We start from the raw sequence: 26,788 nt of genomic DNA on the forward strand, positions 1-26,788 counted from the left end.
TTTGGTTGGAGAGAAAAAGCAATCTGGCAGAAATGTTATTCATTGTTCGAAAGTATTTCCAAAGCACGAAATTAATATCCCCTCCCTATTTAAAAAAATAAACACAAATCTAAATTCCATTCATTTATTTTTTTGGAAGGTTGGTAACAAGGCTTTTTGAATGCCATCTGAATCTAAAGAATAAAGTAAAATAAACATTGCAGGTCTACAATTATCCCATTTTTATAAAACCTTTTCTATCTAGGTCTATATGCACACAAGGATGCACTATTGTGTATTAATGTTCACTGAATTTCAATAGATTTTTGGGATGGTGGAATTTTGAGTGTTTTTTTGCTATCTTTCTGCTAATTCTTAATTGTTTTTCTCATATCAACCATGAATCATTTAAATAAGTTATTATTCTGAAAGTTAGTTTTTAAGGCAGGTCAAGCATTTCCAAGAAGGTGGTAAGTGTAACATGAGCAAATTTCAAAAGTTCAGTAAAGTAATTGAATCTCAAAATAGGGAAACAATGTTTACTACAGATTCTTTAATCAGATTATTTTGATACAGTTGTGATGTAGGTAATTTCCTTTTACAAAACTCAAATCTATCAATTTTCCCCAAGAAACAAACATTGTTTTGTTTTAGAGGCATTTTATTTAGACAACTAAAAACAATTAGATGTTCAGAAGCAGTGTACAATGAACGAGAAATCAAGCCAGTTACTTTATCATGAATTCCCCCTCTTCTTTACAATGAAAGACAAAAAGAAAAGGCTTTCTGCTTTAAGGGAAAAGTCAGAAAAATAGGCCAATATATTTTTCTTCTCCGTAATAACATAAACAGCTACAATAAATCTAACTGTAATAAGAGAAATTGGACGTTGGCTTGTACATATTCATTGAAAAGACAACAGGCCATCGAATTACAAGAGCATAACGCCACCTGCCTTCACCTGATACTCTTGCATGTTCACTTACAGGTGACACCAAGTTTGTTAGTTCCACACTGGAGCTAATTCATATTCCTCATAATTTACTGCTCCATGTTTGTCTGACGTAGAGACCAACTCTGGAAGGCTGATGCTTTTCTCTGCTTGTCTTAGTCTGTAGTTGTATACTGTTTGAGGCATATGCATGATACTCAGGCCTTCACTTCAGGAGTTGAACTATAGATGGAATCTGAATTCTCTGAAGCAATTTCTTCTACAATCACAAAACAAAACAATCACATTAATTAACTTTATAAAGAAAAGAAGCAAATCTACATTTCTGTGCAATGAAGGAGTTACAAAGTTTCTTTTAGTGTTCTGGTGAAGGGAAGCAAAAGAGAGTAAGTGCATATGCCATTAATGACTAACCTCATGCCATTGATAAAGCAATGAGGAAGAATTCATGTGTTTTCCCCTTAACTCTTTTACTCCATAACTTTACCTCTAAGGGGCCCCTCTCCTCAGCTAAATTGTCAATGAGTGTGTCATATCTCTGAAAGATCTAACTCCTTTATTTATTTGAACTCCACAGAATATGATATAATAAGGGCATATACAATTTGCAATTCTAGATTTGGTAAAGAACACTTAGTATTTAATAAGCACTTAATCAATGTTAAATACAATTACAACTGTAACAATTTACTTATTTATCTTAGCATCTGCCTCCTGAGTTCAACTTTTAAGTTCAATAAAAGTAACCACATCAGTGTCTCCATAGTACATCCCTGTGCCTACTAGGGATGTACTAGTATGTATTTAAATATTTGTTTTATAAATGTGTATACTAGATACATATTTCAATATGCTCATATTATATAAATTTCCTTCTGTCCCTAAGTAAAACTCACATAAACACTTCAAGTTAATTCATTAGTATTTACCTAGCTCCTCTTCCGCTGTCTCTGGAAAACTGATCTTTGGCTTTGCCAGCTCACCACTATCTTCTTCTATAAAAGAAAAGCAATAATGATGACGTGAATTACAATATTACCAGTAATAGAAAGTATCTAATATGCAGGAAGAGTAAGCCAAGACTATTCCAAACAATGAGATACAAAACATAATACGAACAACAAATTCCTTAGTAATTGTAATAGTATGTCTTCCCTCAAAAATTATGTTGGGACCAAAAACTAAGTATTTTGATTAAAAAACATGTCTACTTTATTAGTAAGGAACAGGGAGTAATGCCACTCAGAGATTAAATATACTTACTTACAAACTTCTTATATTGCTCTCTAACAAATTTTGAATTAGGTCGATTCCATTCACCAAATTACCCAGTGTACAAATTCAGAAATAGAATAGATTATACAACAAAAAAATTTAAACAAACAAGAGAACACAGTAGCCAATTTATAATCACAGGCTTCTCTTTGCTTAAACCATGTTATATACTTTAAAATCTATAAAACACAGAAACATTGAAATAAAATGATTAAAAATGACACAAAATCATAAAGTTTAATGTGATAGCATTGAATACAAGTTCTTACCAGGAAGCACACATTTCCAAAGGCCATATGTTTTTCCTACTACAGTTTGCCATAGTCTCAAAGTTCCATCTTCAGAACCACTGGCATAGAGTTCTCCATCAGGACTAAATCTCACGCAGTGAATAGGACCAAAGTGTCCCTTGTAGGATTCTGAAAGAGGAGAAGGGCTATTAGATAATTTAATAAATATAGGTTAGGTATTGATACTTGAGAAAATACTGTCTAAATTATTGGGAAGATATGAAATTCATAAGAAGAAATACAAGGAACTATACTTAATTAAAAACGATTCTCATTACCAAATGGTTTATCATGTCTACCATTTATCCGTAAGATTATCCCTTTCCAATTCTAGCACACATTCTAGTTTCAGATGGTCTCTCCCTCTAAAATAAAAATAAGGCTTTGTGTCCCAATAGAGATGAAGAAAGGGAGTAAATGAAAACCTCCCTAAATTTTACAGAAAGTAAATCTAAAGTCTATCAATTCAATCCCATATCCTAAACTCACTGCCTCTTTACCAGAGAACCAATTCTTAATTATGACTACAGAGAGCCACTAGATGGAGCTCTTTGACACACTCACACTTAGTCTTAATTTCCTACCAAACTGTGTAGAGTCCACTAGTCCTTCTGTCACAGAACACTGAAATACAGGATCAATATTGATCCTTAGATATTTTAATCTATAAAATTTAATGAGAAAATGTACATATTAGTAGTGGTGGTGATCTGTTTAAGTCATATCCTTACTTATGAACTTTTCTCATTTACTTTCCAATGCCTTATCACCTTAATAGTTTTCAAAGCTCTTTGCTAGACCAATGTTCCGACTGTCTCGATATCCACTTAGCTCAAGGACTCTCAAGCACCATCTTCCCTCATCTCTGTCCTATCAGAGAGTATCATGAGAGGATTTATCAAGAGTAAAAATTTTATCATGAGAATGAGAAGAATAAGAGGTTTGGAATGAGAATAGCTGGGCCCAAGATCTGTTTGTTATTCACTACTAGAGGCCCAGTGCGCGAAATCGCACAGGACCCCAGATCCATCACGCCATGAGACCCATCAATGCACCTCCTGGTGACCGGTCATTTGGTCATCACGGAGTTACAGCCACTGGCCTTTTATAATATAGAGGATCTCAAATATCAGGCAAATAATTTTTCTTTTCTGAAAGAGAATAATACATGTGGCCAAAACATTCTAAAACTTTGAAAAGTGACAATAAAAATAAAAAACTCTTACAACACTACGGTGTCGGGTGAATTTCCCGCCAAAATATAAGATGGCGCAGGCAATTATTTAGGTTTCCCGCGCAAAATCAGGGATTTTTATGATACCTATTACCCCAATGGGTATGAAACGGTTCGCATACGCAGGTAGGTATCTTTGTGAACGGCAAACAAACAAATATTTGGTAATACGCAGTTACAATCGGCCCGAGTTTACACGTTTCCCGCACTCCACCGCAAATCTATATGAACCGAGTTAAGACGGCTCCCGCGGAGTACGCGCAATTCACGCGAGCCGACTTAACTCGTTTCCCGCACTCCAAGTGTTAAGTCACTTATATTCAAGTAATAAAGGATGAACCCTAAGTAATTAAAGTAGATTCTATATGGTCCATCTGCCAAGATTCCACTTATCCAACCCAAATTTATCAGCTTTCCCAAAGAAACAAAACGTAAAACTGTCTTTTGTTCTTTGTGTATCATACAACCAAGCTTAGTTCACTGGGTGGTAAAGCAGGATAGCTAGAAACAAAGTGGCAACTTACAAAAAAAAAAAAAAAAAAGTATAAAAACTAAAACTATTTGGGATGGCTAAAGTAGATTTTGAGAACCATACTATAAAATACCTAGTCCGTCAGGTAAATGTAAAGTTAGGATGAGCATTAACTTCAAACTAATCCTACATGTCTTTCCCTTTTCTTTATTAAGGAGTATTATGAAAATGGAAGCAAAGTAAAGACTCCAAAAATAAATAAATACCAAAGTACCCACCCTTCCAATTCAGATTCCTAAGATTTCCCAATAATGAGCTATAGTTGTCGCCCCCTCCTCTTCCCCCACTATTTACTATAGAGCCTTAGGGATTCATATGTTGGTAAAGAGAGGCAGAGCTAGGTAGATGGAGCCACATACATACACTATACCTCAGGAAGAACTCTCCTTGCATCTGTTTAATATAACTTTGACCTAAGATTGCCCCCTTTCAAAAAATATACTGCACTATTGTATACAATGTCAGAGAATGGTGAACTTAAAAGGAAAAGGTAGAGTTCAGCATACTTTGTTTATAGTTCTACAAGCACTTCTACCCACAATGAATTAACATTCCTTTACTTTTTCACTTGGAAGCCACCAGCTTTGGATAGTTGAAAAAATTTGCTGCGTTGTTCATCAATGAAACCTAAAATTTGATAAAGGTATCTACATCTTTTTATGGGAGTAAAAAGAGGACAACTCACCTAATTCTTCGCCACTATTATAATCATACTTATAAAGTTTAAAGTCTTCACCACCTGCAACAAGAAATTCTTTTTCAGGATGAAGAGATGCAGAATTGATGGTTGCAGGAGTTTCAAAGGATTTAATTAGCTCCAAACTGGGGGAAAATTGAAATAATAAAAGACTTATAAATTTTGAGTATTGCATAAATCATACAAGGAAATAATTAGTTACATTTAACTGGCCCTAAATTCTGAAACCCAAGAAAAAGTAAATATTCATTTAGTCAAATTTAGTCAAATACAGTGATGTTAAAAACAAACAAAAACCCTCTAAATAATATTAGCAAAAAGTTCAGAAGGCTACTATGCCCAAGTGGAGTTCGTCCCAGAATACAAGGACATTTCAGTAGAGGAATATCCACATTTTAGGCATTCCTGGAAATGTGTGCTGGCTAATTAAAACACTATGTCTAATGTACTGGAATTTTTTGCTTTGAAAAAAATTAATTCTGTATTCTTTTTATTTTCCCATGACAAACATACATTATCTTTGTAACAGAAAAAATTTTTTACAGTAGGTAATTACATTAATGGGTTATGTATACATTACGTATTCTTAACTGCTGAGAATTTATAAAGCTTCAGTAACAGGATAAACCTACAATCCCATCCTCCTATATAATAAAAGGCTAATATGCAAATAGAGACTGAACGGTGGAACAACTAAACCGGTTGCTATGATGTGCGCTGACCACCAGGGGGCATGTGCGGAACATGGCGGGCGTAGACCGCGGTGGGATGGTGGAACAGGTGAGTGGGGGTGCCAGACCAAGGCAGGGCGCTGGTCACTGTCATCGGGGCGAGCCTCTGGTGGTTACTGAAAATTCTTTGCTCCCACGCGCCCACGCGCCGTGGTCCCGCCAGGTGCTCGCACCCGCTGCCCGGTGCTGGTCCCAATTGCTCGGCACCATCAGCAGGTGCGGCTGCCAGCCCCGATTGCCCCTGAGGGCTCTCTACGTTCCCCTGCTCCTGAGGGGCAATCGGGGGTACCAACCGTAGCTCTCACCCGCTGACGGCACCGGCTCCACTCTCACCACTACTGGCACCGACCCCAATTGCTCTGTGCCGTCAGTGGTGCAAGCAGGGCTGGCGCTGTCAGCACATGGGAGCAGCAGTGGCAGGAGTGGGGCTGCCAGCAGACAGTGGACTGGGGGCACAATGGAAGGGGCTAGGCAGGGGCGCAGAGGATGGGCCGAGACCTGCCCCTGTGCCTACCGCAGTCTTGCGGCCCACAGTTCCTTTCAAGGTGCATGAATTTGTGCACTGAGCCCCTAGTAAAATATAAAACTGCTAAAATTGGCTCAGTTTTTATTATCCGGCAATAAAAGAATAACTAAATTTGAGGCTATAGCTATATAATAAAAATCAATGCATAAAACAGCTTTGCCTGAATATAAATGAGTTTCAACATTGGCTCTTTTCCAGTCCAACCTTAAAATTCCTGAAAGGCCTCCAATAGAAAACATTAGTGCATTCCAGCTCCTAAATGCTACCATCCTATTCCACGATGACACTTCAAAGCATGAAAAATAAAGTTAGTCACGATGTAGATGGTATCACTGAATAGAACTTTCTGGTTCAAATGTTAGAATATTCAATAGGCCAGCAAAACCTCTGCCACCAACATGCAACTAGGCAATAGTCTATAGCAGGACTACATTTAGCCCAAATCCAGAAGTGACTAATTAACATAGTTGTGAAATTTAATGGCTCTGGGCAATAGCACTCTATTTTTAACAATTCACTGTGTTATTGAACTCCTTTATATTCTTAATTGCTTTCTTCCATTTTCACTACCTTCTCTTTCCTTCTGTCATTCAGTGAAGCTTAGCTTTGCAAGTGGTCCTTTTGACAAATTTTAGGACTGCTGATCAGAGTATAATGTAGTAAAATCTTTATGGAAATCAATTAAATAACATGTATACTAAAAACTTTAAATTCCTACCCTTTGTACTCTACTTATAGAATTCTATTGTAAGGAAATACTCAGATGCACCATAATAGTCACTGCAGTTTCAAGTATGGAAAATGACACATAATTTAGTACAACCTATAATGCAATATACCTAGTAAAAAGGTTTTCCAAGAATTTCTAATGGCTAAGAATATTTTAAAATAAAAAATAAAAATCACACTATTAGGGTTCCAGCAAAGTGGGGGGTGGGGGGGAGAAAAGGACCCCACAAATATACATATATAAAAATACAGCTACCATTAACATTCTAGAAGCTATGGGTAAATTTTTTAAAATTGTATTTTCCAAATTTTCAACAAGAACATTTACTATATTTACAGTCACAACAATTAAGTCTGTTAAAAAAAATCATTAGATCTACATATACTCAGAAATGGGGGGGGGGGGGGGGAGGGGGGGGGGGGAATCACTATTTTTCCAAAATTTTAAAGTGAAAAATAGGAGAATCAAGATCATAGTGGTTTTATATAATAATGAACAACATTAAGTATAGCACCAGCCCAGTTATCCTTTAATTTGACTAACTCCTTTGATTAAAGCATACCATATTCTTTAAAAATACATTATTAATGGTATGGAAACATTTCCCTCCATATATATAGCAGCAGTTTTCAACTTTCTATGCCACAGAAGTTTAAAAACATACAGTACCTGACTATTTAGCCAAGGTCACTGACCTCTTTTCCCTTAGATCAGTGGTTCTCAACCTTGGTTGCACATTATAATCACCTGGGAATCTTTTTAAAATCCTGATTTCTGGGCCTCATTCCGGAGGATGAGAACCACTGCCTTAGATTGTTAAGAAAAAACAAACAAAACAAACAAACAAAGAAAAAAGAAAAAAAAGACAGCAGCCAACACAATAGCTGTCCAGTGTAAATGAATCAAACATATACCTTTTTTTTTGTCTGATTGGTAAAAATACATATTTTTGGTGTGCCACAGAATTTTAGTTATTAGATTATGTGTGCCACAAGAGGAAAAGGGTTGCAATCACTGTTTATAGTATAGGCCAAAATTTGCCTTTTAATAAGTTAACCTTTTCATATATACCTTCTAATATTTAAGTACTCTAGGTTGTCCTTTGTTAGCAAAAAAGAAAATGAAGGTATTTCTTAGACATACCTTACTGCACTATGAAAAGCAATAGATCGTCCATAAGTTATTACCAAGATCTCTCCCTCAGGAATATATTCCATACTGCTAACAGACATATTAAAACTTAGAGATTTCACTTCTGTCATAGTGGCGTGATCCCAAAGGCTGCAAGAAAGAAAGGAAAATGATTTACTTAAGAAAAAAGTTTAAATCCTAATTACACTTGAAGATTAACCAATAATCACAACTGTAAAACAACCTCCATTCCAACTCATAAATTATAGATGATAAACAGAGAAGTTTTGGTTCAATACTAGATCAAATGATTTGGCAGTCTGTTGGTAAAGCCAACTTTCATATTTAAACACATTTCCCAAACAATTTAGCAAAACCATGCAGTTACCATACATAGGTCCCAATCTAATTAACTTCAGTGGTGCTCTAAATAATGGTTCTTACATTTTTGTGATTTTAATGATGGCTCTTACTTTCCACAGAAAACTACATCAGGTGTCAGCACAAAGAATTGTGTATAGAATTTCAGGGGTTTCACAGACCCCGTATAGCCAGCCTGTCTCTGACCCAGGTTAAAAGAATCTGCCTATAAATGTGTAGTTTTAATTAAGTGTCTTGTGAATTCTGCTGTTTATAATAGTAAATGGAGAGCTCCAGAAGAATGAGACCTATACGCTGTGGAAGTTTTAATGTTCAGAGATAATTCTTCCTACATAATAGTTATAAAAAATATTTTAAATATTAAGTTCTACAGTCAAATATTTTTCTCCTTTTTTAAAATTTTTATTCATGGATTTTAGAGAACGGGATGGAGGGAGGGAGACAACACTGATTTGTTGTTCCATTTAGCTATGCATTCATTGGTTGATTCTTGTATGTGCCCTAACCAGGGATCAAATCCAAAACCTTGGCATATCAAGACGACACTCTACTGAGCTACCCAGCCAGGGAAAGGTCAAATACTTTTCAAATTTAAAATTATTCAAGAAAAATTACTTACCGAACAGTTTTATCATCAGCTGAAAGAATCTGTTTATCCTCACTGCACCATAGAGCCTTTTTAATTCCAGAGGTATGACCACTAATTTCCTTAGGTTCTTAAGGTGAAACAATTTAAAATACATTTGTTAACATTTAATCTCTAAAACTTAGAATTGGAACAATTCAATATGTAAAAAGGAAAGAAAAAAACGTGTTTTAAATTAGACTGCAACTTTATAAAGCCCAGCACAATTCAAACTTGCCGTCGACATAGAATCCAATTAATTTTTCTATATCGGAACAAAAAATTTTTCTGCATGATAAGGAATCCAAGAACTATGATTCTTGTAGCAAAAGTAAATACAACACACCCTCCAGGCTATTTTTCTGCTTTCAAAAGTGTTATCTATACTTATAATAGGGTAATATGCAAATTAGTGACCCATCAGCAGGAGGGCGGGGCCGCCAGTGGAGGCAAGCTGCAGTGAGCACTAGCCCTGCATAAAAGAATAACTAATGTGGCACAATTTAATAAGAATATGGACCAAGGAACAAGACAACCTAAACATATTCTGGTACTATCACTAATCATGGACTCCTCATCCAAGCCAGTCAGTAGTAACAGGAAAAAAAAAAAAATACAAGGGTTAAGGAAGAGAAAAGGCTAATAAAAAAAATGCAGTATTCCCAAGAATACAGGGCGGGGCAAAAGTAGGTTTACAGTTGAGTATGCATTACGCAGTAAGTCAATATTCAAAAATATAGCTGTACAGAAAAAAGGACTGGAAGACTATGAACCAAAAACTAAAGATATTAACAGTGATTAATGGATAATGGATTGTTTTCATTTTTTCCCACATCTGAATACTGAACATGAACATGAATTACTCAGGAAAAGTCATTTAAATAAAAAGGAAATAAAACCATAAACACATATAAATTATGCTTACCTGCTTCAGGTTTGTTCAAGTCATATATGCGTAAGAGTTTATCTTGTCCCGCGGTTAACAAGTAATTACTATCCTGGAAACACAAACAAGTAATATGTTACTAGATTAACCTTTTTAATGGTTGTATCTCTTTGAAACTTTTTCAACACCAAATAAAATCCAAACAAAACTCACAGATGTCAAAGAGATGCAACACAGGCCAAATACTTCTGAGAAGATACTATAGAGCATTTATCTTTTTCATAATGCAAAGCCCTTTAAACTTCATAGTCCAAACATGTTACACCACCTATCACATAAATTTGCCCAATCTGCCCTGATCCTGCTCCCCACCCTCCTGAGTAGCAGTTCTTCGATGATCTCAAATTTATCCTTTCCCTTCTGCAACTAATTGGGAAACATTATTTGGGTATTTTAGATGTCTGTTGCTATTGATGCAGGATTGATAAAAGAGTGTCAGGGAATTTTAAAAGTCTCATATCATAAAAAAAGAATTAATTTGTATAGCTTAACCTACAATCAAATAAAATATATGCCGATATACACAAAATACTCCCCCCCAAAACCAAATACAAACCAAATATATAGAAATTTAACTCCTTAAAAAAACTCCATTTTCTAATACCTGTGTAAAATCCACAGACTTGACAATGTGTTTATGAGCCAGGGTCATCAATTCATCTCCTGAGACAGCATCCCACACTTTGCTAAAAATGGAAAGTAAAATTAAAAATAAATATAATAATTAATTGCCAAATAATTTAGATATTTGAAATGTTACATAAATACATTATAAATCTCCATTATTTCTACTATTCCACCATTGCTATAGTTCATTTGATAACATATTTAAATGAGTCTAAGGGAAAAGAAATTTCTCTGTAAAAGCAATATAACCAATCTAATTCTGACAGTAAAGTAAATGAGATCCATGAACCAACACATTCTTACTTTTATTTTAGCCTATAGCCATATTTTAGCAAGACTGCAAAACATTTTAACCAATTTTTAGTTTCAACTTTCCAATTTTTCCTCTATTCTCTACTCTCATGTATATGCAAAACAAAAATTGACAATAAGAAATCCTTTTAAAATGTACTGGAGAATAAACGACCCTGATACAAGTTACGTAAAATTTTAAGTCAACACAATAGAAAATATTTTCCCTACCTCTTCCTCCAAGTTGACTCTTAAATTCTCAAATCCAAGTCCAATTAACTTCTTCCCAAAGTACCAGCCTTTGCTCTATGTAATACTAACAGTCAGGATTATTAATCTCAACTGTATGTTTCCCTGACCCATCCCAACCAAAAACATATGTGGTTGTGTCTATAAAGATATATTATGTCTGTGTATGTCAGGAGATAATAGTTATACAATACTTTACAAATATGCTGGACGGGATTCCCCCCAAATAAAAATGCTTAAACTTTGCATATGGAGAAGAGAACTTTTATTTATTTATTTTTAAAATATATTTTATTGATTTCTTACAGAGAGGGAGAGGGACAGAGAGCTAGAGGTGAGAGAGAAACATCGATCAGCTGCCTCCTGCACACTCCCCACTGGGTATGTGCCCGCAACCAAGGTACATGCCCTTGACCGGAATCGAACCCGGGACCCTTGGTCCACAGGTCGACGCTCCATCCACTGAGCCAAACCGGTTAGGGCTAGGGAAGAGAACTTTTAAAAGTGAACAGTTATGCTCAATAAAGGTTTCCATTTTAATGTAACTGACATTTATTTTCAGGAATAAAGTGGAAAATAAACAGTAGAGAAAAAAGAAAGGGATATCTTTCCTTCATTTACTCAATAAATACCCAATAAATATATCCAGTTTTATATTTTATGTCATTCTAGACTTAGTGCTAGGGCACAGGGTGAAAAAAAATCCCAAAGAAAAAGTTCTTGCCTTAGAAGAGCTATAGCTGAGAGGAAAAAGATCCATTAAGCAAATATAATTAAAATACAAACATATGTGGCTATAGAAACAGAAAAAACACACTACTAACTACACCAGAAAGTCTAGAAAATCTAAGCAGTGGAAGTCAATAGTCTTAAAGAGCAAGCAGAAATACACTATGAACAAAAAACAGGGTATTGTAGACAAGCATTAACAGTATGTACAAAGGTAAAAAAAACCACAAATAACCATCTAACAGTAATTATTACTAATCCTATATAATACAAGCCTAATATGCTAAGTGTCTGGTCATCCGTTCAACCAATCAAAGCATACTATGCTAATTATATGCTAAAGCAGCTCAACCGCTCGCTATGATGTGCACTGACCACCAGGGGGCAGACGCTCCCACTGGTAGGTTAGCTTACTGCTGGCAGCTGGCCAACCTCTTGCGTCCCTCCCCAGCCCCGATCCTGGCCTGTGCCCTCTCGCAATCCAGGACCCCTCAGGGGATGTCGGAGAGCCGGTTTTGGCCCGATCCTGCAGGCCAGGCCGAGGGACCCCACTAGTGCACGAATTTGTGCACCGAGCCTCTAGTGATATAATATAAATCTTGCCTATTACATAATCGAGCCATGAGTGGCTAAATAAATATATTCTTAGAGAAATAAAGTCAACTATGAGTAGTACTAAACTCTCAAGTATTCATTTCCGTTTGCAAAGGAAACCCGCTCTAATCTCTGATTTCCAATTCAAATCTGGCCCAAACCTACTTTTCCTAACTTCATTTTGTATTATTTACTGGTACCCAGTCATACCAGATTATAAACCATTTCTCAAACAAGCCATGTATTTTCTTCCTATGTCATTACTGAAATTGTTCTCAGCTATCCAAAGTTCTACTCATCCTCAGGGCTCATTTCAAATGTTATCATTTTATGAAACCTTCCATTTATCTCATCTCCAGGAATCATTCCTTTCTTTTCTTTCACAGAACTCAGATTATACTGATTATGTGTTTAATTCTGCTTTGCTTTTATTTTTAGCACATGTTTACTTTTCATCACAAAGAAATCAGGGATAAGATTTCACCAAGATTAGGATTCCAGACTGTTGTGATGACAGAGGTGCCAGACGTGAAAACACAACCATATCTGAAATTTCTATCCTAGTGATTCACATGATGCCAAGTCTCAAAACAACTCTGGGCAACAGCCTTTGAAATACTAATTTTAAGTATATTCAAAATCTTCAAAACCTCCTTAAAATCTTAAGATTCTTTTAAAATCATGTCCACTCACTTGTGAAAAGAACTGACATTTGCAAAGCAGTAAGGGGGGTGGAGGCGGGGTGTGAAGCAATGTACCTTTTTATAAGCTACTAAAATTGAGGATGACAGTCTGACAGAGCATGTTTTTATCACTTGCACTAACTTTGGAATATTTCCATTATTTACAGTAAAAGTTGTAAAAAGGACTTAGAGTCCTCAAAAGAAACTGGAATAAACTAAATATATTTTTCAATCTCCAGGCAAGAAACTGGTATTAACTAGCTGGCTGCAGAACACAAATCAAGACAATGAAGCATCAGCACCAATATCCTTTTTTATCAGCTGATTTATGCACAACTTATGAAGTACTTATCATCTTCCTACTTTTTATATCCCTAGTTTCTTGCACGTAATAATGAATACCATCTATTCAATATTTTCATATTCTGTGAATGGACTTACCACAAGTCTCAAAAGAGGGGCTACTTAAGGTCTTTAAAGCCTGAGCAAAACAAACTATTTGAGGGGGAGGAAATTGCCTATCTTAACTTGTTAACCAAGTAGTCAAAAAGAAGATAATACCACCTGATTTATTGGGAACCTTATTCAGAGAAAAATTAAATCTTTCTATTGACTTCTACAAGAAAGAAAAAGTAATCATACACTTTGGTTACTTATAGTATAGATTCCTGGGCCCAACCCCAGGTCTAACTCAAACAATCTATGGAACAGAGCACAGGAATTTTCTCTGCTTTTGGCCCTCTGTCCAGATGACTCTTGACGGGAGGAAAGAGGTGGTGCTAAAACGATCATGACAAGTAATGCTAAGATTAGCTTTATGAATTAAAAAAAATATAGAGGACAGTGTTTCAGGGACAGTGTACATCACCTGACTTGACTGTCCAAATCATCTCAAGATAACATTCTATGACCCACAGATTGGCCCTGCGGAATATATTTCTCCGCAAGAAACAAGAACAAAATCTACCTCTGGATAAACATGACATTAATGAATTTTCTGAGAAACATAATAATGAGGGGAGGGGAAAAGAACTTCCTAAAAATGGTCTGTACTATGATTAATCAGGTAAGTTCAAGGAACTATTCTTTAGCTGGATCAAGTTCCACAATAGCAAAGCCCAGACAAGTCACTAAGAGGAGAATATAGACAATGAATGCACACACTCCCACACCTCACAGACAGACACATAACAAATGAGGGTAAGACTCAGCTACCATTATTGAGCACCCACTATGTAGCAAACTATACTAGACTTCAGGGATACAAGTAGTGATTCTCCCATAACCACTTTGGCCTTACACCCATTTTACAGATACAAAAACCAAAGTTTAAGAAGCATCCCATAATCAAATTGGAAACACAAAGTGCGGCCTGCACATGAACTCAGCTTACATCTTTTCCACTGTATCATGGCACCTGAAAGCTGTAACTAAGGGGAAAAATAGTATTTCTTCTTGATATTTGTATCTACTCAAACTTGTCTGCATGAAACCAAAAGGTTTCATGGCTTTACCTATGTGAGTTAGGTAAACACATGATTTTGGTCTAGTGGGGTTGGTAGCTATCACTGTTACCTTACACAAGCAACACTTACATACAGCTATTAGATTTTAGGCAATGCTCTAAATATTAGGGACATATAAACTTATTTAATATTCACAATCGACTTATGAGGTAAGCATTATTACTATTCTCATTTTTATAGATGATGAACTGAGAAAAGGTTAAATAAAGTTCCCAAGTTATTAAATGATGGAGACAGAATTTTAAGTACAGAATCAAGTTTGTATCAGCGTTCATGCTTTTAATACCACTTGTAAATACAGACACAAACTTGAAATGTTAAGAAAGCACAAAAATAACACAATACCTATCCAGTCATATCTTTAGATGTGTGATTTTGGTTATTAATGCTCTGAGACCTAAACAAACTGTTCCTCTGGCAGTAAGATAAAATCCTGACTACTCTTTTCATGACTCTCTTAAATATTTCAAGTGCCATTTTTCAAGCCCTTTTCTCTCTCCATTTCAGAGTAATTATCTCATGAATAGTAATATCTATCTAATGCTCTATTTCTTTTCCTGAGGATTGGCATTATAATTTGGCCAAATATACAAGCTGAGATCTTCACAGATTTTATAGAGATGGGCATCTTTCCTAACAAGCTTTTGCACAGGTCTCTTAAAGATCAGAGCAAAATACTGAAGACCATCAAGCAGAAGGTGACTAAGTATTTTGCTCAAGTAATTAATATTGTTAGGGCCAGATAACACAGAATTGAGGTTAACAAAAATGGATCTTTCCAAAACTGCAATTCAAAAGCTTGTCTCTTTTAATGCTCATGTCCATAGTGTCTAAAATCTTCTTATATTTATAAACTTAATTATGTTTAATTTAAAATAGTTTGAAATACCATTTTACTAAATATTAACTTATCACCACCAGACTAAGACTTAGTTTCAGAAATGACATTTTAAAAATCTACTTGACCAATATCTGAAATCTAGAGTTATTTAATCCCAATTTCCTACCTCTGGTACAAAATCAATGACATTCATTCCAAAGACAATATTATGTTCCACGATTTAGCCCTGGCCAGTGTGGCTCAGTTGATTGGAGCATCGCCGTGTACACCAAAAGGTGTTCACGGGCCCAATTCTCAGTCAGGGCACACACCCAGGTTTCGGGTTTGATCCCAATCAGGGAGCCTATGGAAGGCAATCGATTGATGTTTTTCATCTCTCTCTCTCTCTTTCTCTCTCTCTCTCTCTCTCTCTCTCTCCTTCCCTTCCTCTCTCTAAAATCAATTAAAAAAAAAAAGAAAGAAAAAGAAGCAGGACCACTTTTACTCTCTAGACTCTTAAGTCTAATAAAATCTATTACAGGCATAATAGCTCTTGACATTGCCTTCATTAATTTAAATATTTAAGTATCTGCTAAATGACAAACATAGCTAGGAACTAGAGATACCAAGATTATGTAAAATATGATACATGCCCAGAGGGGAAAGTGGGTCATTGCAAGCCACTCTAACTACATATACAAAAGCCACAGATCAAGATAGGTAAGGTGTATTCTGGCAACAAATAATATAGCTAGACTGTAGCACATATGGTGTGCAGTGACAGATGATGCTGCTGAACTGGGATGAGGCCAGATTTTAAAGCGCCAGCAACTGAAATTTAACCTTTAGGCCAGTGGTTCTGAGGCTGCATATCAGAATCACCTAGAACAACTTCAGGGAAGAAGAAGAAAAAAAAAAGATGCTGGGCACTCCATCTCTCCAGAATTTCTTGGATACACGCATCTGAATATTTTAAATGTTCCTCGGGTTATTCTAATGTATATCCAAGGTCATGAACCATTAAAATCGCAGAGGAAAGGCAGGAAGATTACTGGGAAGAGAAGTGACATGATGAAATGTGTGCTTAGGAAGACACGTGGCAATGGAAGATTAACAGAGAGAAAGAAAGTAGTGGCAGGGATAGGAACTAAGGCAGTGATAGAAGCCAAGAAGCTCTGTAGTCAGGAGTCCTGCTCGTAGAATCAACCAAGATGAAGAAATCTGGGTGTTAAGGAAAAATCATAAAGGGAAAAACAGACAGGACCAGGGTGGAATTTTGGTGAGAACCAACATCATGTGGTCTATATGGCGCGGAATGAGAACTGCATGAATAACTAAGGTTGGAGTTTGATTATTCAGGAACACAACTCGCAGAGGACCTCCGAAACTGGGCATTTTGGCTATACTTACGCTGTGAAATCCGCAGCGGCGGTGGCTGCTTTGGTGGCATCCTTATTCAACGTGGCACCCCAAACGGCACCCTTATGACCCAAAAAAGTTCCAATCCAGTCTCCTGTGTCTCCCTGGCGTAGCATAGGTTTACCGTCTAAAAAAATATTTAAGAAGATGTGTGATTTAGAGGTTTAGGTTATTTTAAACCTTAGATTCAAACATAAAGTGATCATGTTCACCAACAAAGTGGAAAACTGCGTCTGCTCTCTACCCATTCTCTCCCACTGAGGTCACTAAGGAAAGCCCAGAAGTAAGTTAGCTTCTAGCTAACTACAGGGCGGGGCGAAGGCAGGTTTACAGCTGGTATAGAAAACAACGATACAATCATTAACAACAGTGCAAAAATAAGCTGTGTCTCGTGCACTCAACAACTGTATATACACAGGGTAACTACGTAACTCATTACCTTAAGAACTGAGCTCCCTGGGAAGCATTCGTAACTCGGTAAGGGAATGCCGATCCGCATCAAAATCTAGAACCGAGTCGCATTCTGGATAAACTTGCTAACCTAAATCTCAGTGTCCGTTTGCAAAATGGGGCTAATACCACAAGGGAACATCCCATCCAAGGAGGTAATGGGAGGGTCGAGTCTGTAAGATAAGGTATGACAGAGTCTGGCCCTTTTTCTCCATTTCCCAAACCTCTGAAAGGTATTGACAGCCCCACTTCTCCAGAAATGGCAATAAAAGTAAAAGGAGACGCCTTCGTTGGAGAAGAGCCGCTCGAGGATCCAGCGGCGGGACCCCCCGCACCTCTGCGGCGGCCCCCACCCCCCCACGGGCCCCGGGGTGCCGGCTCCGCTCCCGGCCGGCCCGGGCCCAGCCCTCCGGAAACCCGGATCGGGGGCCCTGCTCACCTTTGCACGCGCTGATTAAGAAATAGCCGTACGGCGTGATGCCGCTGAAGGCCAGGTCCACCACGGGCCGCGTGTGGCCGGAGCAGGTGAGCGGAGTCTGCCTCATCGCCATGGCGGCGCGGACCGAGCGAGCGGGACGGGGAGCCGAGGGTCGTCTGGTTCTTTTCTCTCGACCGCAGTGCCTCCGGCTCCTCAAGGCCCCCGCCCTGGCACCGGGAAACGGGCAAAGGAGGCCAATCCGGCAGCCCCGAGGTCAGGAGAGGGTTAGGGCTGGGTCAGGGAGTCAGCGACCAGCGACCGACCGCCGCCGCCGCGGGAGGGAGAGGGAGGGAGGGAGGAACGTAGGGGAAGGGGAGACCCAGAGCACCCGCAGCCACGACCCACACCGTCCACACCGCCACCGGCCGGAAGTTACGTTCGATGACGCTCCGCGTCCGCCGGAAGTGACCTCTCGGCGGGAAGGCGGGTGTGCTGGGTAGCCGGGGAGAAAGTGGGACAGCAGCGCGCAGGCGCGAGTCCCGCACACGTGGGGCACGTGATGCTGGCCCCGCGCCGTCTTGGTTTGGCGCCTGGGGGCGCTCTAGCTCTTTGGTGAAGTCCTTGCCAATCTCCGACCGCCCCGGAGACATCCTCGCATTATCCGGGGCCGAGTTCGCCAGGTTCCGCGAAGTTGTTCAGCTCTGCCCAGACCCTGTACCTGCGGATCCTGGGGATGACGCACCGAGCAACACAACCGGGACTGCGATCGGTGTCTGAACACACAGGCAGGAAAACCAGAGCGTCCGAGAACTCCCCCCCCGCGCCGCCCCTCACCCCCCACCCCCAATTTGTATTAACTGTATAGGTAGCTCCTCTGGCATTGTTTACACAGCGGTTCTCAACCTGTGGGTCGCGACCCCTTTGGAGGTCCAACGACCCTTTCACAGGGGTCGCCCAAGACCATCGGGAAACATTTATATAATAACATATTGTTTTTGTGATTAATCACTATGCTTTAACTATGTTCAATTTGTAACAATGAAATTGGGGGTCACCACAACATGAGGAACTGTATTAAAGGGTCACGGCATTAAGAAGGTTGAGAACCGAAAGCCCTTAAGAAAAGTAATTTCCCCAGCCACCCTTTCTGTTATTGAACATTTCTGTGTTGCTGGTGTTTTAGAGGTTGTTATGTGGCTTTCAATGCAGTGAATTTCAAATCATTTTTCTTTTGAGGAGTGCAGAGAACTCTAGAGCAGGGATCCCCAAAGATTTTTGGTGGAATACTCGGATTAGTCAAATGTGAGCCCGCACTCTCAGTATACAGATAATTACGTACTAAACTAAATTATAAATTGTAAGTAGAAACTCTGGTATCGTCTTCCTACAGGCAGCCCATTTCGGAAATTGGTGTTCTGTGTGTCAACCAGAACGGGTGACTGATTGCTCGTGCAAAAGCTGTCCTAGGCAGAAAGGCCCTTTCTTTGGGCAAGTTGTTTCTTTCCGTTGATGATAGAATTTAAACCGACAACAGCAGACATTTTTGTGACTTATTCACTCTTTTATCCCCAAGGCCATAATGTCGTGGCACATACCAATAAATAGTCACCCGGCACAAATGTCCTTCATGTTTCCTTATCCACCATCATCTTTTTTTTTGTGATAAACATGTGTTGCCATTCAAGAGTCAAGTCTGAAGACAGATGATGTACTTCCCTATTCTATTTCCTTAGCATTTTGCTCAACACTTACTATATATTTTTTCCATTATCTTCTACTCCCTCTCTGTGCCAACCTCGCCCTATGGTCCAACGCACACCCGTACACATACTGCATGTACATACTGAAGAGCTCCTTAATGGCGATGGTTATGACTTTGTCGTGTTTGTACTCTAGTACCAGAAGAGTGAATGGCATTTATTCATGGATAGAGAATGCTCAACAAATGCTTGTTTAGTGATTACATAAATAACTGCATTATTGATGGAGGTAAATAAAGAAAAGATACAGCCGTAACCGGTTTGGCTCAGTGGATAGAGCGTCGGCCTGCGGACTGAAAGGTCCCAGGTTCGATTCCGGTCAAGGGCATGTGCCTTGGTTGCGGGCACATCTCCAGTAGGGAGTGTGCAGGAGGCAGCTGATCGATGTTTCTCTCTCTCATCGATGTTTCTAACTCTCTGTCTCTCTCCCTTCCTCTCTGTAAAAAATCAATAAAATATATTTTTTTTTAAAAAAAGAAAAGATACAACTCAAGTTAAAACAACTACTGAGTAAAATATTAATATCCACATATTGCTCATTTTGTGTAGGTGAATATGTAACTGATAATTGCTTTGTCTCTAAAGAATGTATGTTTCCTGCTCATTTGTATTCTGACTTGTAAAAGTGTTGTCATGATCAGCTGCCTTCAAAGTTGGTTTAATATTAGAAGACAGATTAATGCAATTAATATGATTAATCACAGTAAAAGTCTAAAGGAGAAATTGATATCCATATATGTGTAAAAAGTTTAAGTTACAATTTAACATTTATTCATGATAAAAACTTCTAGAAATAGAAGGGACCTGATAGGATATCCTAAAGAAACATTCACACCTAATGACGAAACATTGAAAGCATTCCCTGTTACATGGGGTACATGTGAGTAGGCAGGGAGAGCCTTCAGGTGCAAATACTGGTTTGAACTTCTCTGAAAGGAGAGTGGGAAATAAAGAGGATTGCATAGAAACAGACTTAGACTACAATACAAATCTGAAAAAAGTCTTGTCTGGCATAACTCACTTCCATTCACATTACATTGATGAGACCTGGGACATGTGGCCACACATGTAGCCACAATATAGTCTGGCTGGGCATTCATGTGCTCAGGAAGGCAAGGAGAGTAATCATTTGAGTGTGCCAGAAAAAGGCTCAGGCAGTTACTTATTTCCATTTGCGTTCTTCCCTTTGAGTTATATCTTGTCTACTGCACTCTGGGTGCTTTCTACACTTTTTTTTTTACTTTGTTTTGAGTCAATTATCTTTCATTCTGCTTCCAATGTAGTTTTTATATGTCATTTGTTAACCTAAAAATAAGAGGTTAAAGTTAGAGGCCGCAAGTATTTATTTGAGATTTTTTTTTTTAAAAAAAAGAATTGTGGTTATTGGAAGCACTTATTCAGGCAGAAACCCAAATAGTGTTCATTTAGGAGGTGAGACAAAGGGAGGGGGAACAATTACATGAATAGAAGAAAGGAATTTTTATTCTTGTTAATAAGGCAAGGAAGCAACTTCTATAGGTGCAAATAAGCTAAACTGTTCTTTAGGTATACATGGTAGTGGTAATTCTAAAGGATGTCTTTAATATTCAGTCTGGTGGTCAGGATGTACGCCTTCCTGTTAGCTTTGCAAATAGCTGTTTAGAACACACTGTTGCTTTGGCCCGGTCCAAAGGTTATTTTGTTCCTTTCAAACATTCTAAAGGTTTGAGGAGTAGGAGATGCAAAGCAGTTTCTCTGGGATGGCAGCTCCAACTCTGTTTTAAAGTGGCTCCATTTATATTATTTCTCCCATATTCATGGTGTTTTAAAAAAATATATTTTTATTGATTTTGGAGAAGAAGGGAGGAGAAAGAGATAGAAACATCAATGATGAGAGAGAATCATTGATCAACTGCCTCCTGCATGCCCCACATTGGGGATTGAGCCCACAACCGGGGCACGTGCCCTGACTGGGAATCTAACTGTGACCTCCTGGTTCATAGGTCAACACTCAACCACTGAGCCAGGCTGGCTGGGCTATTCATTTTTTTTTTTTTTAAATACGTTTTATTGACTTTTAGAAGGAGAGGAAGGGAGAGAGAGATATATAGAAATATCAATGAGAGGGAAACATTGATTGCCTGCCTCCTGCATGCCCCCTACTGGGGATTGAGCCCACAACCTGGGCATGTGACCTGACCAAGAATCGAATCAGCAACCACTTGGTGCATGGGTTGACGCTCAACCACTGAGCCACACCGGCTCGTCCAGGCTCATGTTTTGTTTTTTATTTCAGTTTCTTTCCTTAACCATTCCTTTGCATCTTCATTTGTTTTCACATTATTTCTTATTTTGTCTCTTGTTATAGAGAGTTCATATTTTTTACTTTTTTTTAGAGCACATAGGGAAATTTTTGTCTAAACATTTCATTTTTTTAGTAATTCTTGGTCTTTTACATTTATTTTCTTTTATTGAAAACCAATACATTTTTCAATGCAGAGATCCCATACCACTCATTTTTAAATGGTGACCGTTGTATTTATGTAGTCTGTTACTTGTACAAGAATAGTGTAAGTGTACTCTTTTTTATTCTCCTCCCTCTTTTATGGGAATTTGTTTTGTTTATATACTTAGAACTTTAGCTAGAAGAATAGTTTATGATTTTGAAATGAAATCAGCTGCTTGGAGGATGAGAAATCTCAAATTATATGTTAAGTGAAGAAAAAGGAGACTCTATTTGAATACATTGGGTACTGCTTCAACCTTAGGGTTTTGAACAATAAGATCAGCTGTTAAGGTTTTGTAGATAGAGATAGACATAGACATAGACATATGCATAGTTTGATTGGATAAAATGAGACTGTGCTCCCCTCACCATCGCCTACATTTTTCCATGAGGAAATATTACATTGTCTGAAAGAATCCATTTGGAGCTGGCACTATTTTCCCTCAATGATTTATAAAGAGTGATTCCAAACTAAAGTGACAGTTCTAGTAATACGGACATGCTCGGGGAAAAAACAACAACCCAGAAGATCCATATCCAGAAATTCAAGGATTACTTTTTCCCAAAAGAATAGAGTCAAAGTCACATCAATGTGAAGATTATGTCCTCCTCATATCCCACTAGATCATGTTGTGCTAAGAAGAAAATTAATACTCATGGAAGTGAGTTGTTCTTACAGGTGGAAGTGTCAGTAGCACTCACTGAGGAAGAGACCAGTTAATTAGATCACTCACCATCTTTTCCTCACCAAACAGAGCTCCCAGGGCCCCTGGAAAATCCCTGTGTTCCTCTGGCAAACCCCAGGCCCCGGGACACTCCATCACCTTCTGGCCTGTGTAGTTTAACCACACACAACGATGAAGCTCCTTTCTCGTGTGGGGAGAAGTTGAATTTCCCCAAGAAACTCAGTGGGGACTCTAGAGAGTGAAGGCCTGAGCAGCTTCTGCAGGAAGAAGGTTAGAGTTTGAGGAAATAGAGTTCAGAAACAAGTGGTGGCCATCTGAAGGCCTAAGTGCTGAGGCCTCTCCCCCCTTCCTTTCTCCCTTGTGTGGCACAAGAAAAAGAATGAAAGTCACCACTCCAGGGTTCTTCTACTTCGTAGTCATTGGGAGTACTTATTTAACTCTTCTGTAAAAATAGCTGTCTAAGTGGCCGTCACCACTCAAGCAGATAGGAAGTCTCCAAGAAGCCAGCTGTAAAGCAAATGCCTTCTTCCTCTCCAGGGTTGCAGTTTTTCTCTGACACCTCCTGCTGGAAGAGCCTAATGTAGCACCCTGAGGAGTAGTATTTCTGTCTCTAGTCCAGCCGTGGGCAAACTATGGCCCGCAGGCCGGATCCGGCCCGTTTGAAATGAATAAAACTAAAAAAAAAAAAAGACCATACCCTTTTATGTAATGATGTTTACTTTGAATTTATATTAGTTCACACAAACACTCCATCCATGCTTTTGTTCTGGCCCTCCGGTCCAGTTTAAGAACCCATTGTGGCCCTCGAGTCAAAAAGTTTGCCCACCCCTGGTCTAGTCGCTTCTCTCTTGAATCTAGTGATTCTCACTCCAAGCTGTATGATAATACCATCCAGGTCACTTGGTAAAAGAGCTCATTTTTAAGGAGCCTGATTTAATTGTTTTGGACTGGAGTCTGGGGATCAGCATTTTTAAAGCTACCCATGTAGTTCTAAAATGCAGCTAGCTTTGAGAGCCATTATTTTAGCCTGTCTTCCATATTAGCATCAAATTATTTTATTGTAATTTTGTGGTGTGCAAATACAATAATGTCAGTTGATTGCCTAAAGCTCGGTTTTAAAAGGGCCACAGCTTGTCTCATCCTTGGGGTAGTAGCCCTTGTGGGCAGCCTAGGGGGAGAGGGCTGTCTTCCTGTAAGCTTTGAGATGACACAGCCCATCTTACACCACGATGGCCCTCTTATGCTACATCAGCCACGGCAAGCTGATAACCGCCTGTTGTTTTCAGGCACTACACCCAGGTCACGTGTCACACAGCAGTAGTTAACTAACACAGCATGCACAAGAGCTCAGTGTAGGTGGTTGATGAGGATGCCCCCTTTTCTGTACTCTGTTCAGCTGTTGCAGGGACCCTGTCTCGTTCTAGCTGATCTCTGGTGTGTGGACTAATGTGGACCTCTGTTGCCAGGGCTTCACATTGTCTCTGTCCTCCTCAGTCCCTGTGCTGGCCATCACCTCATGCCGGGTCAGCCGAGCATCAGCTGCCTTCTAATCTGGACAGGGAAGCCTGGAACTCGGTGTGACCCCAGGTCTGGTATCCCCCACGGCTACCCAGGCCCCTACAGAGCTGCCTAAGAATCATCCGATTTTAGGCCCATTTAACACTGAATCCTGGGCACCAATCCCCACCCTGGGCAAATATGTATTTAGCAACTAAAGTTTGACCAGGATGAAGCCCATAAAAGGCTTATCACAGCCAGTAGCACGGACTGGTGCAGGAAGGAAAGTAGGCGTGGGGTGGAGAGAGGGGACTGTCCCAGGCCCCTGAGCCGTGGAGAGAGCAATGTACGGAGACTAGGTTTCTTGGAAATGCACAGCAAAAAGGTCCCACCTGGCAGGAGGCCGCGCTGAAGGTGCTTTGAACATTTGTCCCCTGTGCAGAGGGTATGACGCGCCTGGTGCTGGGAGCTGGGCCAGTGGCTTCTGCTGGCATAGGATGTGTCCTGATGCCTGGGTCTCCGTGTGCTGATGGCCCGATAACAGAGGCACAGGCGATTACATGGATGCACAGCCTGGGAGCACCTTCATCTGTACCAGGTTGTGGTCTGGAATGACACTGGAGGGCAGTGAGGCCCGAGACGGTGCATGGCCTCCTGGGTAGGCTGAGCAGACTTCCCAGCCTGCCAGCAGCTCTGGACCATGCACTTGCCTGGCCTCGGGGCACAGTGTGGCCACTTGGCCCCAGGGCAGTGGTGGGAAGAGGGTGGGGTATGTTCACCTGGAGCTCCTGGGAACCCTGCAGGCCTCTCCTGTTGGCACCAGCCCCAGGAAGGGCCGTGGTGGCTGAGGAATGCTCCGTGGGAACCCCAAGGACACGGACTAAGAGGCCAGGAAGGAGCCTGATCCTCAGGCCACAGCCGCTGAGCTGGGATGGACCCCCGGTGCTGGCCCTTGGCTGGTCAGTGCTAATCCAGGACTCATGCCTGGATTCCAACAAGGACACCTGCTGCCCAGCCCACGGGCTGCCCTGGGCAAGGAGGCCTGTCCTCTTGCTAAACCCCTGGGAATCTCCAAGTGCAGGTTCAAGAATCAGCGCCGGTCAAGACCTTGTTCCCTCTGCTTTCTAGGTGCTGGGCCTGCAGTCAGGGTGCTTGGGGGCAATACGGCACCATGGAGCCCAACCCACACTTCTCCGGAGCGCTGGCTGTCTAGGAAGTGACAAGCCTGCTCCTAGCGAGTGCCCCTCACCTGCCAAAAGACAATCCCCAAGTTCCCTGGTCCAAATAGAAAGCATACAGCTGCCCTCTAGTCAGCAAATGCCCATTGCAAGTCCGAGAGCTGGTCCTTATGCACCAGAGGCACCAACACAGGCTGCTGTCTGTGAGGAGATGGGTGGGAGGGGGTGGGGGCACCGCTGAGGAGGGACTGAGAGAGGCCCACCGTTCTGGTGTAGAGCAGGGTCCCCTCAGCCACTCTGAAGTGTTGGCTGCAGGGTGTGTGTGTGTGTGTGTGTGTGCGTGTCTGTCTGTGTCCTAGTGTCTCCAGGGGGCAGCACCAAGGGGGCTAAGGATACAGCCAGCTTGCAGAGCCTAAGGGACTGACCCTCAGTCCCTGCTACAGGCTGATGTGTGATGAGTGACCAACTTTCCTGTGGCTCGTCTGTGAACTCAGTGTAAACGGGAAACACAGGTGTGGCCATCACCTGCCTGCGGTGCTGGCTTTCTGACCTCATCCCTGGAACTCTAATCAGAAACAGGAAATAAAGTGCTCACCCAACAACTTGTTATGGCCGGGTAGTATACTGATGGCAGCTATGCAGCCAGACAATATCGTGGCAAGCATCTCCAGGGCTGGATAATATTGCAAAGAGAGCTACAGGCCTCGCAATATCACAGCAGGTCAGACAATATCGCACCAGCAGCTACATGGCCATGGCCATGAAGATAATAACAATAAGCAGGGGGGGCGGGTACTCACAATGTGGTCTTGAATGGAAAGAGCCGACTTGATTTTTAACCCAATATTTACATTTTTACGTTATATTTACTATTTCAGTGCATAGCAAAAAGTTTGTAAGGAAACACACCAGTGTCAGCAGTGGTATATTAGAGGTAGGTCAGCACTGGAATACTTTTACCCACCCTACAGTGGGTGACTTGTGGTGAACTAGTGGTCTGTCTCCCACCGCCTGGCTCGCTGCCCAGTGACCCCGTTGGCAAACCTGGGAATTACCGACCAGTTTTGAGAGCTGGTGCCTCCAGCCAGAGCCTGCAGAGCGCCTCCCCCCAGGGCTGGCCAAGGTGGCCGTCTCTAAGGAGACTTTTCTTGGAGTGCCACATGTGCTTTCCGGAGGCAGCTAAGGGCCTGGGGCGGTTGTTCCCATCTCTGCTCCTCAGGCTGCATCCTGACAGCCTGACCACTACTGGCAAGGGCACCTTCCTGTTTGTCAGATGGAGCTGGGGATGGTCAGGGATTCCGGCCCAGGGGCTCCCGGCAGCCACAGTTCATTTCAGAAGGAAAAGCC

General features: G+C 40.3%; 1 protein-coding gene across 1 annotated transcript; it reads right to left on the bottom strand.

The window, feature by feature from the left end:
• Window positions 1–512: 512 nt before the first annotated feature.
• Window positions 513–18,268, bottom strand: STRAP (serine/threonine kinase receptor associated protein). The gene is made up of 10 exons (XM_070410636.1): window positions 17,857–18,268; window positions 16,959–17,094; window positions 10,634–10,715; window positions 10,009–10,081; window positions 9,078–9,174; window positions 8,090–8,227; window positions 4,948–5,084; window positions 2,476–2,625; window positions 1,861–1,926; window positions 513–1,190 (listed from the first exon to the last, which is right to left on the bottom strand). Exons 1-10 carry the CDS (start codon window positions 17,966–17,968, stop codon window positions 1,129–1,131), a joined length of 1,053 nt encoding a protein of 350 aa, XP_070266737.1. The 5' UTR covers window positions 17,969–18,268; the 3' UTR covers window positions 513–1,128.
• Window positions 18,269–26,788: the final 8,520 nt, after the last annotated feature.

The sequence above is a fragment of the Myotis yumanensis genome, unplaced genomic scaffold, assembly GCF_028538775.1.
Source record: "Myotis yumanensis isolate MYYU_CA2020_CCGP unplaced genomic scaffold, mMyoYum1.0.hap1 SCAF_3, whole genome shotgun sequence".
NCBI lineage: Eukaryota > Metazoa > Chordata > Mammalia > Chiroptera > Vespertilionidae > Myotis > Myotis yumanensis.